Source organism: Erythrolamprus reginae, chromosome 1, assembly GCF_031021105.1.
Source record: "Erythrolamprus reginae isolate rEryReg1 chromosome 1, rEryReg1.hap1, whole genome shotgun sequence".
Lineage (NCBI taxonomy): Eukaryota > Metazoa > Chordata > Lepidosauria > Squamata > Dipsadidae > Erythrolamprus > Erythrolamprus reginae.
The window spans coordinates 48,468,202-48,483,630 of record NC_091950.1 but is presented as its reverse complement, the minus strand read 5'-3'; the positions used below and the strand labels follow the sequence as shown (position 1 = coordinate 48,483,630).

The 15,429-nt window shown below is 39.8% G+C and overlaps 1 protein-coding gene across 2 annotated transcripts in view; it reads left to right on the top strand.

The window, feature by feature from the left end:
• TNFAIP2 (TNF alpha induced protein 2) overlaps positions 1–13,275 on the top strand; it is a 46,054-nt gene extending 32,779 nt beyond the window's left edge. For both annotated transcript variants that reach the window (XM_070751735.1, XM_070751727.1), the window contains exons 10-12: positions 3,186–3,341; positions 6,796–6,917; positions 9,242–13,275. In XM_070751735.1, the coding sequence (XP_070607836.1) occupies positions 3,186–3,341; positions 6,796–6,917; positions 9,242–9,392 (429 nt within the window). In that variant the 3' untranslated portion in view covers positions 9,393–13,275. The remainder of the gene's footprint in view (positions 1–3,185; positions 3,342–6,795; positions 6,918–9,241) is intronic.
• Positions 13,276–15,429: the final 2,154 nt, after the last annotated feature.

Sequence of the window (15,429 nt, the reverse complement as noted above, 5' to 3'; positions counted from 1 at the left end):
TGAAAGAGTAGTAGATCCTTGGGACAAACTTCCAGCAGACGTAGTTGGTAAATCCACAGTAACTGCATTTAAACATGCCTGAGATAAACATATATCCATCCTAAGATAAAATACAGGAAATAGTATAAGGGCAGACTAGATGGACCATGAGGTCTTTTTCTGCCGTCAGTCTTCTATGTTTCTAAGGATAAAGTAGAGATAGTAGGATAAAAACACATTAGGACAGGAACGGTAGGCACAAAGGTGCACTTATGCACGCCCCTTACGCCTCTTAGAAAAGGGGAGAGGTCTATTGTAGATAATGTAAGGTTGAAGATTTTGGGATTGGATGAAGAAACAACAGAGTCCAGTAGTGAATTCCAGGCGTTGACCACTCTATTGCTGAAATCGTATTTACTGCAGTCTAGTTTGGAGCGATTTACATTTACGTAGTTTGTATCTATTGCATGCTCTTGTGTTGTTGTTGTTAAAGGTGAAGTAGTTGCCAACAGGGAGTACATTGTGATGTATGATTTTATGAACAACAGTTAAATCAGTTCGGAAGCGCCGTAGCTGTATATTTTCTAAACATAGTAATTGAAGTCTGGAAGAGTAAGGTAATTTGTTGCGTGAGGAGGAGTATTTCTGGACTCCTTCAATTGTATTAATGTCTGTTATGCAGTGAGGATTCCATACAGGTGAGCTGTATTCAAGAATTGGTCTGACAAATGTTTTGTATGCTCTGGTTAGTAGATCGGTGCTTCTAGAGAAGAAGCTGTGTACAATTAAGTTTTTCAACATCTTTCAGTGCAAATTGGGCGCTCTGGGGTGGAGCTCCATTTTTACTACCCCACTGCGTCCCCCCTCCCCCCGTCTGGGCAGTAACCCACCCCTGTCTCAAACTGAGAACCTTACAGTCGACAAGCCTAGCTTCTTAACAGCTAAGCCACCACGCCCATCACTTGGGGTCCAATTCTATAACTCCAACACAGGAGCCTCTTTTTTGTCTTCTAGAAGATTTTGGCTTCTTTTTTTCAAGATTGACCCAATGCTCTTGTCTTTCCATTCCACTCATTTAATCCCTCATTTAGTAATTGACTTACTCAGCAGAAGGCTCATGGAAATGACATGGTTTGTATCTTTATTGTGGTGAAAATGCCATGGATTAAAAAAATACTTCCCTGCTTCAATCCGTAACAGTTAAACCCTCTATATAGAATCTGTGCTTGAGGTTTAAGTACCTCAAGAATTTATGGCTCCTGACGAGGCAGTGACTGATAAGAAGATTTAGCTTCTACCATTTGTTTCCTAAATCCAATACAAATTCCCAAGCAAAAACCTATTTGTTTCATCTCCTAATTCTAGACAGAAAATCTGCAGCATAGTGTTCTGCAGCAGTCAGAATGTGTGCATACATAAACTCTGCCTATAATTTTATGCATATGTAAAGTACGCGTGAATAAAATCTCAATTCTATTTTATGCATGCATAAAATATGTAAAATAGCCATGAATAAATTACATACAAAATACCTGATTAAATTCCAATCAGAGTTAGTAGACATTCCAGTTTAACATACAACCCTTTCCTTTATTAGCTCATCAAATTGATGATTAATGGGATTTTTATCTGGTTGGTGAGCAACATAAACAGTTCTACTGTTTATTTCTCATCTTTCACAATCATAACCCTCTCAATACTTTCAAATCAAATAATAAAAAAAATAACAGACATACATCCAAGTACATGAGATGTTCATTAGACTATGAGGTAACTGCAGTGTACGTACCAAGTAAGAAACTGTGTGAATTATTAATAATAATAACTTGGTGGCAGACTTCATATTATGCATTACAAAGTTTCCAGACCTCATCCTCTTCAGGTAATGCTAGAAAACAAACTGAAACTGTATAGTGCTCACTAGGTAGTGTAGATTAGAAGTGAACCATATAGGCCATTGATGGTGAACCTATGGCACGGATGTCACAGGTGGCACACAGAGCCATATCTGCCAGCACGCGAGCCATTGCCCTAGCTCAGCTCCAGCACATATGTGCGCGCTGGTCAGCTGATTTTTGGCTCATACAGAGGCTCTGGGAGGGCATTTTTGGCTTCCGTAGGGCCTCTGGGGAGATGGGGGAGGGCGTTTTGCTCTCCCCAGGCTCCAGGGAAGCCTCTGGAGCCTGAAGAGGGTGAAAAACAGACCTACTGGGCCCACCAGAAATTGGGAAATTGGCTGTTTTGGCCCTCCCCAGGCTTGAATTATGGGTGTGGGCACTCGCAGAGGCATGATAGTGTTTGCGCACATGCTTTCGGCACCTGAGGGTAACAACCAAGCACCTGAGTGTCCAATATCAATGATATAGGACCTTCCATATATTATTGAACTATGAATCCCAGGACCAAGCACTATTTGTCTGAATTAAGTTGCTGGGAATTGTTTACTGAAGAATAGTCCACATATGGCTCCTTGCTGAAATATCCAATATTGGATACTTATCCCAATCCCAAAATCTTCAACCTTCCGTTATCTACAATAGACCTCTCCCCTTTTCTAAGAGGTCTGTGAGGGGCGTGCCTAAGTCCACCTTTGTGCCTACCGTTCCTGTCCTAATGTGTTTTTATCTTTTCTATCTCTACTTTATACTTATATTATGTTAAACATGCTACAATACAATACTTTATTTGTATGACAAATAAAATAAATAAAATAAATTTGATTTATTCCTTCATTGACTTTGCTTGTTGGAAGGTCGCAAATGGAGATAAATTGCAGATTCTGCAATCATTGTAAATTGTAAATACATGCTGGTAGCCAAGTGACCAAATTTTTGACTATGGGGATGCTGCAGGGATCAATTGTTATTTGTTAAGTGTTTTTTTTTTCAGTGCCATAGTAGTTTTGAATGATTGTAAGTTGAGGATTTCCTGTAATATGTAACCCCAAGAGATTTTTGTAAAGCAAATACATTAAAAATCTTTTCTTAACATTTGCTGGTTGAGGAATTCTGGGAGTTGATGTCCACAACTCTTAAAGTTGCCAAGGTTGGAGACTCCTGCACCTCTCCCCAGGCCATAAGGAACTATTTTGGTCTTAAGAGAAACCAGTTATGTACAGGTTGATGGCATTTTTATAACTCTGGCAGAATTTGTTCTCTCCCCTGTAACTAATCTAAGAAAATTAACCTCTGCTTCTTCTGTTATAGGTTATCATGGAAAAAATTCACCTCCACCTAGTCCAAAAATACATTCGAATGCTTATGTGGAGAAAAACCACACTCAAAACTCCTGAGAAACAAAATCAATTGTCTGAATTTATCCTAAATCATGCCTCCATTTTGTACAGATTTTGCACAGAGAATGTAAGTCTGCATCTCCATTCCTGTAATACCAGTCCAGATACCTGGTTGACCTTGCGGCATCCAGTAATGGTCACTTTAGAGTTTAACAAATAGATGACTTGAAAAAATAGATAATAGGCTTAAACTCAGGTAACCAACTGGTATCTATGCTGCGAAGTAATATTTTGACAGTAAAGGAGGATAGGCAGAGTTGGAGGATAGGCAGAGTTGAATCTTTGGTAAGCCTACTCTCATCTCTTTCCAACCTAAATTCCACGATCTGCTGAAAAGTTCCTGCTAGAATAAGAACTATACACTAGTTCAGTGCAGCATTACATGCTTTGCGTACAGACATTCTCTACATGAAAGATTCCTATATGAAAGCTACCAGTCTGTGCAGAACAATGATTTAGATTATTTTAATTGCATGTTTCAAGTCCAGTACTCTTGGCTGTTCTAGAGGCTGTTCTAAAGAGTAATAAAGAAATATATAGAAGCATCAGGGAAACTATGTACACAATGCTGCAGTCCACTTCCCTAAGACAGGGAAGGTTCTACCACTTTCTATCCAATGATTATTTCTGGAACAGGAGCAAGAAATTAGGGAAATACACCTTTTGTTGTTGCTGCTGCTGCTGCTGCTATTGTTGTTATCTCCCTTATTCATTAAATATGAAACTGAACATTTTAAATGTATCGTAAATACTGACACATGTAATGGTTGATGTGGGTTACTGCCAGCATCCTAGGTACTAACCAAGTATCTTCTTAAAATTTACGAAGTTCCAAGTAGCAGTTTTTGCAGTGCCACTGGTGTTATTTCAGCAAGCTGCAATTTCTTGATGTATTTTGTAAAATTCTTGGATATACAGTAGTACCAAGTACCCCGATGACAGTGGGTAGCACTGTTACATGTTTCATCCATAATTACATAGTTTGGATGGCCAGGTCGCAATATTTATTTATTTATTTATTTATTTATTTGTTGGACTTGTATGCCGCCCCTCTCCGAAGACTCGGGGCGGCTCACAACATGTAAAAACAGTCACAACAATCCAATTAATTAAAATTTAACGATTTAAGAAAAGAAACCCCATATGATAACAGACACACACACAAGCATACCATGCATAAATTGACGTGCCCAGGGGAGATGTTTAGTTTCCCCATGCCTGACGACAAAGGTGGGTTTTGAGGAGTTTTCGGAAGGCAGGAAGAGTAGGGGCAGTTCTAATCTCTGGGGGGAGCTGGTTCCAGAGAGCCGGTGCCGCCACAGAGAAGGCTCTTCCCCTGGGACCCGCCAACCGGCATTGTTTGGTTGACGGGACCCGGAGAAGGCCCACTCTGTGGGACCTAATCGGTCGCTGGGATTCGTGCAGCAGGAGGCGGTCTCGGAGATATTCTGGTCCGATGCCATGAAGGGCTTTAAAGGTCATAACCAACACTTTGAATTGTGACCGGAAATTGATCGGCAGCCAATGCAGACTGCGGAGTGTTGGTGAAACATGGGCGTACCTAGGTAAGCCCATGACTGCTCTCGCAGCTGCATTCTGCACGATCTGAAGTTTCCGAACACTTTTCAAAGGTAGCCCCATGTAGAGAGCATTACAGTAGTCGAACCTCGAGGTGATGAGGGCATGAGTGACTGTGAGCAATGAGTCCCGGTCCAGATAGGGCCGCAACTGGTGCACCAGGCGAACCTGGGCAAACGCCCCCCTCGCCACAGCTGAGAGATGGTTTTCTAATGTGAGCTGTGGATCGAGGAGGACGCCCAAGTTGCGGACCCTCTCTGAGGGGGTCAATAATTCCCCCCCCAGGGTGATGGACGGACAGATGGGATTGTCCTTGGGAGGCAGAACCCACAGCCACTCCGTCTTATCCGGGTTGAGTTTGAGTCTGTTGACACCCATCCAGGCCCCGACAGCCTCCAGGCACCGGCACATCACTTCCACCGCTTCGTTGATGATGATGATGATGATGATGATGATGATGATGATGATGATGATTCAATAATACTAATTAATAATACTAATTAATAATTTAATAATAATCATTTCAATTCTGGCTTTGACAGCATTTGTTCTAATGGCGGCACAAGAACAGGCCATTAGAACAAATGCTGTCAAAGCCAGAATTGAAAAATCAACAGACGATCCAAAGTGCAGACTCTGTAAAGAAACAGATGAAACAATCGATCACATGCTCAGCTGCTGCAAAAAGATCGCACAGACTGATTACAAGCATAGACATGATGCTGTGGCACAGATGATCCACTGGAACTTGTGCCGGAACTACCATTTACCAGTGGCAAAGAACTGGTGGGATCATAAGCCCGAAAAAGTGGTCGAAAATGAGCAAGCAAAACTACTGTGGGACTTCCGACTTCAGACTGACCGAATTCTGAAGCATAACACACCAGACATCCTGATTGTGGAGAAAAAGAAAGTATGGATCATCGACATCGCAATCCCAGGGGACAGCAGAATTGAGAAGAAGCAGCTAGAGAAATTAGTGAAATACGAAGATCTAAAAATTGAGCTGCAACGACTGGCATAAGCCAGTGAAAATGGTCCCAGTGGTACTTGGCATGCTGGGCGCAGTGCAAAAGGATCTCAGCGGACATTTGAAAACCATAGGAATTGACAAAATCTCCATCTGTCAATTGCAAAAGGCTGCTTTACTGGGATTGGCAAACATAATTCGCCACTACATCACACAGTCCTAGGTGCTTGGGAAGCAACCGACTGGTAATGAAATACGAAATCCAGCATAATGATCTCGTTTGCTGAGTTGTATTGACATAATAATAATAATAATAATAATAATAATAATAATAATAATAATAATAATAATAATAATATACAACCATAGTCAAGTTACATCATTGGAGCGGGTGCTGCTGAAATTTTCAGTACCACCTACAATTTCAGGAATGTGGTTGTTTATTGAAGCAAAATGTGTGTGCCCTTGGGTTGTGTTTGCGCCACCTATTCTAATCATTTTTACTTTTCACCTTGTTTTTTTTTATTATTATTTGAACAATACCACACAGCAAACGAGATCATTATGCTGGATTTCATATTTTATTACCAGTCGGGCGCTTCCCAAGCACCTAGGACTGCGTTATGTGTGCCGATCCCAGTAAAGTGGCCTTTTGCAATTGACAGATGGAGATTTTGTCAATTCCGATGGTTTTCAATTGCTTCTATTGTTTAGGCAGGGGGTTGGACTAGATGGCCTGCAAGGTCTTCTCCAATTCTGTTAATTAAATAAAACAGTAAAAGCATGATTACAAAATTATCTCTTACTATATAAAAAGTGGTCTTGAGGTTGCAAAAAAATATAATACAGATGGGGACTTCAGGTTGCCCATCTTCTATTTTGAGCATTATTTCAAAGTATATGAGTGAGAGAACTTACAATTGGTAGGAATTTGCTGAATGAAATATTTAAACAGTCTATTTTATTCTGTTAGGGGTCTAAAGCCACGTGGCTGGAATTTGCTCTCCCAAGCATGGCTGAAATAATCAGGCTTCAAGATCCAGATGCTATTAAGATTGAAGTCAGTGCACTTGCCAGTAGATATCCTGAGGTCAGGTAAGGGCGGAAAGTAACCCAATAATAATTGATTCCTCTGACTTTGTGCCACTAACATTACCATCTACACTAGAATGGGCAGTGTGTGCATTTTCCACCATCCCATTTGAAACCACAGAATCCAGGTGCCTTTTGGTGCCACTAAATGCAGTTTCCAAAAGCCAGTTTCCAAAAGTTTCTTGAAATCTCAACAGGTTTTGAGAACTAGTTGCATATTGCATCTAGAGCTAAATTTAAATTTAAATGAAAAATGAACATTCCCATTGCACTGATTTGAGCCACGCTTATTGTATCTTTGGTGGCTCCTAGGCAGGACAGAAGCAGAAAGAAAGGATTCCCCTTCAATTATCCTATGAAATACAGTGTTCCCTCAAATTCTGCGGGGGATGAGTTCCGAGACCGCCCGCGAAAGTCGAATTTCCGCGAAGTAGAGATGCGGAAGTAAATACACCATTTTTGGCTATGAACAGTATCACAAGCCTTCCCTTAACACTTTAAACCTCTAAATTACCATTTCCCATTCCCTTAACAACTATTTACTCACCATTATTGCTGGTACTCACCATTGAATAGTGATCCTGATATTTATAGACATAATTATTTATTAACAATAAATTTTTTTGGTTATTTATTTGCAAAAATTATTAGTTTGGCGATGGCATATGACGTCATCGGATGGGAAAAAAACATGGTATAGGGAAAAAAACTGTGAAGTGTTTTTAAATTAATATTTTTTGGAAAAACGTATTGGCTATCCGCGAAGTTTGAACCCGCGAAAATCGAGGGAACACTGTATACCATGTTTCCCCAAAAATAAGACCCTGCCTTATATTTTTTTGAACCCTGAAATAACGATTTGGCCTTATTGCTATGCACTCAAAAGCCTGATTGGGCATACTATCGGGGCAGGTCTTATTTTGAGGGCAAACGGAGTACGTCAAAATTTGCTGCAGTTAGATGGTATACAGGTAGCTCTTGACTTACAATCGGTTGCTCAGCAACCATTTGAAGTTACAACCTACCTTAAAAAAAGGATTTACAATCCAGATTTAAGTTCCAATTGTCACCTCCCGCCCACAGTATGTTCACATTTATGGCCATTTGCAGCCTTTAACAATCAGATGACCATATTTTACAGAGATTTGCTGAAAACCAGCACTTCTCGCTTTCGACAAAACCTTACCACAGCAAAACAGTGGGTTTGCTCAAGACCCGCAACTTTCGCCTTATGATTGCCACATTCACTTCACCGCCACCACAAGTAACAGATGTAAAATCAGATCTGTCACTGACCTGTTTTACAACCGTTAGAACTTACAACAACCATAACGGTGAAACATACTCTCAATGAAGGTATGAATACTTCTCAGTTAAGAAACTGATATAATGAATAACAATGGAATGAGAAATGCAGCTTCTATCCTGGAAAAAACAAGCAGCACTCCAAAGGAAATAGGTGTTGCTGAGCTTCTTCCTTTTTTATTTTTTCCTGTGCTATTTTTGCACAGGGGCACGTTGAAGTGTGCTTCCAATTGCTTTGAATATAAAGGGTTTTTAGTTTAGTTTAGTTTAGTTTAGTTTATTTAGATTTGTATGCCGCCCCTCTCCGAAGACTCGGGGCGGCTAACAACAATAAAAAACAATGTAACAAATCTAATATTAAAAAGTAATCTTAAAAAACCCAATTTAAGAGACCAATCATACCAACAAACATGCCATGTATAAATTCTATAAGCCTAGGGGGATGGGAGAAAACATTTTCAATTCCCCCATGCCTGACGACAGAGGTGGGTTTTAAGGAGCTTGCGAAAGGCGAGGAGGGTGGGGGCAACTCTGATATCTGGGGGGAGCTGGTTCCAGAAGGTCAGGGCCACCACAGAGAAGGCTCTTCTCCTGGGTGCCGCCAAATGACATTGTTTAGTCGACGGGAGCCGGAGAAGGCCAACTCTGTGAGACCTAACCGGTCGCTGGGATTCGTGCGGCAGAAGGCGGTCCCGGAGATATTCTGGTCCGGTGCCATGAAGGGCTTTATAGGTCATAACCAACACTTTTTTCCCCCTTCCATTCAGTTATGTCTACTTTTCAGAGTTTTCTTGGCAGAGTTTTTCAGAAGTAGTTTGCCATTACGTCCTTCCTACAGCTGACAGAAAAAAAACACCTGAACCAACCTAGATAGTTTTAGGCCTAAGGTGGGACTAGACTAACCACTACACCACACCAATCTGGCTCCTTATAACTGTACACAAAGCTGAAATGACTGCTTCTCGTCTCATCCTTTGTCTTGCCTCATGTTTTGTTTTTGTTTTGTTTTCTTTCCTATACAGACGGTCACCAATTGCTTACCTCTTGTACATTAAGTGCTTATCCTATAACAACATTGAAAGCATTGTGAGTGTGCTAAACATTCCTGAAAATGCTCCACTGCCACCACCATCATCGCTGTTTGCAGGCGTTAGGGTGCCGTTTGCACGTTGATTTGAACTACGCATACATAGTGTACCTTTTGTAACTTTTAGATAGGATAGAAGCAGAAAGAAAAGCTGGATGCTTCTTGAACTATCCTGTGCAATATATATATCAAAATTTGCTGCCGTTGAATGGTATACAGGTAGCCCTTGACTTATGACCGGATTTTCAGAAGTACAGTAATTTGCATTGCCTCCTTCCTACACTGACAGGAAAAGACTGACCCAAGATCATCTAGATAGCTTTGTGCCTATGTTGGGCCTAGAACTCACTATCACCCAGTTTCTAGCCTGATTCTTTAACCACTACACCAGTCTGGCTCCTTATAACTACATACAAAACTAACATTTCTGTTTCTCATCTTATCTCACCATTTTTCTTGCTACTTTACTCTGTCATTTCTCATCTTGGGTTTTTTTTTCCCTTCTCTTTTTGTGATACAGAAAGAAACATCTCTCTGCCATCTTGAACATTAAGCCCTTATCCCATGCCCAGATTAAAAGCATTATGAGCGTGCTAAAGAGTCATGGAGATGCCACGCTGCCATAATTATCACTGTTTTTCAAGCATCAAGAGTACCATTTAAATAACTGGGATAGTTTCCATTTGTGATAAAAATTGTATTTAACGAAGTCCTGCTGATGGCATAATTCTATAACTCAATATTCAATCAACCCTGGGGAAAAAACCAGTGAAGTTTAGATGGAATGTAACACCCAATTACAGTTAGTCCTCGTTTTTTGGGCATAAGTGGGACCGGACTTTCTGTTGCTAAGTGAGTCACATCAGAGTCTATGACTTCTTTTGCCATGATTAATTGTCTACAAATGTTGAAATTGACGAGCAGGTGACCATGGAATGCTCCAACCATTATAAATACATGCTGGTTGCCAAGTACCTGAATTTTGATCATGTGACCATGGGGATGCAACGACAGTTGTTTTCAGTGCCATTGTAGCTTCAAATAGTCACTAAACGAATGGTTGCAAGTTGAGGACTACCTGTATATAAATCAGGAAGCATCCAGTACAGTACCTTCATGCTGGCTCATTTTCCCCTATAAAAGCTAAGGTCTATATCTCCTGCAATCGACCTCATATAGGTGGTACAGACAGGATGTTCAAAGATTGTTTCATTTTTCTGCTATTATTTAAAGCATTTGCCTGGAAGAACACACATTTTGCATATGATTCCTCTGGCACAGATGGAGTTAAGAGAACAAAAACCTTTGTGAAATTACAGAGGATGCAGAATGAGAAGAGCACTTTAGACACAGCCTTTGTTAAGAAACAAAACCCAGCTAAAGCTCTCCCAAATGAAACAAATGACGATAGGAAAATCAAATGTAAATCGAGCTTTCTCTATTAACCTATGGTTACCAAATGCCAGTTTTAACTCAGCATTTTCTTTACAGCTGCTGAGAAAACAGCTAGTGTGGTGCAGCATCACAGAACTGACTAGAGTAGGAATGTCAAACTCAAGGCCCAAGGGCCAGATTCAGCCCGCAGGATGCTTACATCAGGCCCACTGGGCTGCCCTGGAAACAGCAAAGGACGAGCAGCAAAAATGGGCTCCCAGTCTCCATTTCTGGATGGGATGGCCTCCTGCAACCCTCTGCCAGTGAAAACGGAGCTTGGGAGGGTCGCATGCGGAGATTGGAAGCCCGTTTTTGCTGACAGAGCACACTCGAGCCACCAGGGGGCCTCTGACATGAATAATGTCAAGTTGGCCACGCCCACCCTGGGCATATCCACCCAGGCCCCCCAAGGGAAACACAACCCTGATGCAGCCTTCAATGAAATTGAGTTTGAGACCTCTGGCTGCATTCAAATTCTTACTCACCATATAAAATGCAGTAGGTCAGTGATGGCGAACTTTTTTTTCCTCAGGTGCCAAAAAAGCATGGTGTGCAATGTATGAGTGCCACCACCCATGATTTAATGCCTGGGGAAGGCAAAAACAGCTCCCCCCCCTTTGGAGGCCCTCTGGAGGCTGGAAATAGCCTGTTTCCCAGCTTCTGGGGGGCCCAGTAGGCTCATATTTCACCCTCCCCAGGCTCCAAAGGCTTCCCTGGAGCTGGGGAGGATAAAAATGCCCTCCCCATCACCACAAAACACCCTCCAAGAGCCACTATGTGAGCCAAAAATCAGCTGGTCAGCACACATATGCATGTTGGAGCTGAGCTAGGACAACAGCTCGCATGCCAGCAGATATGGCTTTGCGTGCCACCTGTGGCACCCGTTCCATCGGTTCACCAACACTGCAGTAGGTGATTTGGAGCTATTCATTCCTTTCCCCTTTCACTTACCTCACAAGGTTGTTGTGATGAAATTAACACTGGGCCTCGAACAGCAGAAAGATATTACTAATAGTCCTCAACTTATGACCACACTTAAGCCCAAAATTTATGTTGCTAAATGAGAAATTAGTTAAAGTGTTCCATTTTACAACTGTTCTTGTCACATTTGTTAAGTGAATCACTGCAGTTGTTAAATTAGCAACGTGATTGTTAAGTGAACCTGGTTTCCCCATTGACTTTGTCAGAATGTTGCAAAAGGCGATCACATGACACACACACCCAGTGACAGTTGTGACCATCATAAATGTAAATCAGTTGTCAAACATCCAAATATAAATCATGTGACTATGCGCATGCTGCAACAATCATAAGTATGGAAAATGGTCACAAGTTACTTTTCTCAGAGCTGTTGTAACTTCGGTTATTAAGCGAACTGTTGTAAGTCAAGGACTACCTATACATACGGATTAATAATATTTGTACACAATAGTTGTAAATACAAGCATGTTGCTGTGTATAGTGTTCTTTATTTTTAACTATGACATTGTTTTTCTAATTAAGACATATTTCCATGAATTAATTTTTTAAAATATGTATTAAAATGTAATTATTATCAGATAGTTTGTGTTTGTCCCATTTCCAGGACATAGACACATACAAATGTAGTCAAAAGTGAAGATTTAAAAACAAGGGGATAGATGCTGGTGCTCCACAAGAAAGAACATTATTGTGAACATGTTTTTATTAAATTACAAAGTATTATAAAATACAAAAGCAAATAAGAGGACAGTGAGTGAAAAGGGAAAGAAATTGAGGAAGGAGAGGGAAAGAAAAAGAAACATTGACTTCCCACTTTCTCTGTTACAGTAGAATAAGGTATTAACAACAGGTCATAACTTTTTGTTTTACCATAATAGTACGGACTAGTCATTTCTATAAAGGTCTATTGATCTAATTTGTAAAACCCAAAATCAGTTTCATTCTAAGAACATCCATGTAGCTATTGTAGATTCTACCAGCGGTCTAATCATGGATACTTCATATTCTGGAATCAGGATGGTAGGAGAAAAAAACTAAAACCGATAGAGACAGAATAGAAGTATGGGCTCAAAGAACAGGGCTTAGATTCCCACCCCTCAAAAAAAATAATTTTTTATATTATATTTTTATACTATAGAAAATAGACTGTAGATTGCACTTTCTTTCCAAGGACATAGCAGATCACAGAACACATTTAAAACGTTTGTGTTTTTCTTTTTATGTTCTTCTGTTTAGCATCACAAATAGATCAAAATATTAAGTCAGTATTTTTCTCAAAATGTTGTACCAAGTTAAGGTTTTATCATGGTCTTTTTTATTACAATCCACATGGATTTTAGCATGCTGTATTGATCTCAGTTGACTTAATTTTGCCCTTCTCAGGGCAATAGTATGAATTGCCATCACAGTTTTCTCCAAACAGAAGATAAAAATAAAATCAATGTGTGAATATGTTTATAATCCATGCACAATTTTGTATTTGTTTATATTTGTTGAAAATGGATGAATATCAAGGAAGGTTGAATAAATAGATGCAATTATTAAATGAAAAAATAATTGTTCTGAATTGTGTTCGACGTAATCTGAAAATTCTAGGTGGTCATTCTTATTAATTTTTTAAAAAACCTTCATAGTTAATGATTTGATTCAGGTTCATTGCTTGAAGGATTCTAAAAACACATACAAAGTCACTTTAGGAACAATCAATCAATTTATTACAGTCCTAGATAAGAAACCAGAACAAATTTAAACACTCAGTAAACATACAATTAAAAATTCTAGTACTGTATAAAATAATAAATTTCTATTCTAGTCTATTCTAAATAACTAAAATCTATAATAAAATCCAGTCTGCCAATTATACATGTTGTAGATTTAATGCTAAAAGGAAAAGGACTAAGCCAATGCAAAGGGTTTGCCACATTTGTTGTATAACATAACTATGGTGGCAAAGACACATGTTTGTGATAAATCCCCATGGTTGCTGCACAGAATCTGGCCACCTGCACTGTAGTTATGAACGATTCATCCTTAAGCAGCTACTGAAGGTAAGTAGTGTTGGAACAGTCAGGATACCTAGCAATTATTGGCAGAATATGTTTTTTCCTAATCTCTGTGTAAAAGGAGCTTGTGACCCACAATTTCCAACTCTCCTGAGCCGTAAGAATAGAGTCTTTCCGTCAATGTTATCATTTTATACTTGCCATACAGGAAGGCCAATGGAAGCGCCATGTAAGCGAAAATGCTTTCCGATGGTTTGCTGACTCCAACTGACTAAAATAGGTGGCTGGAGCAACAATGCATCTAATGGCATCTCGAGCCAGAAACAGCAGAGGTTTCCCTAAGTCCACTGTCTTTCAGTGTCTTTCACCCTTTGTCACTAGGTTTGTCTTGCTAGATCGTCCATTTTGAGTATTGAACCTGGGGAGAGGCCTAGTTTGGCAAGGTTGGACTTGACAGCTTTTATCCATGACTTGCGGAAAATTTGTCCTCCAAAAATCTTGGATCCTGCACTGCATAACAAACATTAATACAATTGAGGAATCCAGAGATATTTTATGAGAAGAGTCCTCAACTCCTCTGCTCGCAACAAAATACCATATATTTGAAATTTTTGGCTTAGACAACTTAGAACTCTGCTGTCTGCGATATACGTCTAAGTGTAGCACATAAAATTATCTGCTACAATATCCTAGCAGTCAATGAATACTTTAGCCTCAATCACAACAATACATGAAGACATAATAGATAGTTCCAAAGTTGATTGCAGAAAATACAACAACAATTGACAATGCCTGGAATGCACTACCTGACTCTGGTTTCTGGATTGATGGGTGGATAGATATAGATAGATAGATAGATAGATAGATAGATAGATAGATAGATAGATAGATAGATAGATAGATAGATAGATAGATAAGCAAGCCCTTGCAGAAAGAAGTTAAGCTTTAGCCAGAGATTTAATGAAATTATACAGATTCTTGCTTCGACTTCGATTAAAAGGCCATTTCCCTCCAGCAATCATTTCCCCTCAACAAGGTATCCTAAGCAAGAAATTACTCTTCCTGTTAGTCACTTCCTTGCCTTTTCCCCTTGAAGCAAGATCCATGCAGAACCTGGAGACATAAATCTTTTGCAAATGCAGGTCATCGTCCCCTTCCTCCTCTACAAAATCACATTCTTAGCATATCTGAATAAACTGGCAGTCACAAGAAGGAAGGAAGTAACAGCATCTTATCAGAACTAGTTGTGATGATGACTTCAGCAATTATACTAAATCCAAATTAAGGTAATATATTACATGTTTTGGAGGAACTGTTTGCATGTTTACATGGCAGAAATGCCAGCTTGTCTAGTAGTAGGTGTTCCTGGTTGTAATATCATTTTGTATGTGGTTAACATTCCATGACTAGTGTAGCTTTTCTTACTGTAAAATATCAGATGGAACATGAGCCTGTTTTTGTCCATTTTTGCTTCAACAAATATATTTTGGGAACCACAGACTGAAAAATAACCAGCAATATTGGATCAAATCTCATTTATGTAACTGAGCTAGAATTGACTAATGCATGAAAGATTCTAATACAGCAGAACGTGAGAAGAATGTGAACCTTCTAAAGAATAACTGAATTTTCAAAAAGATCCATGAGAAGTACTGTATATCAGTGATTTTCAACCTTTTTTGAGCCGCGGCACATTTTTTACATT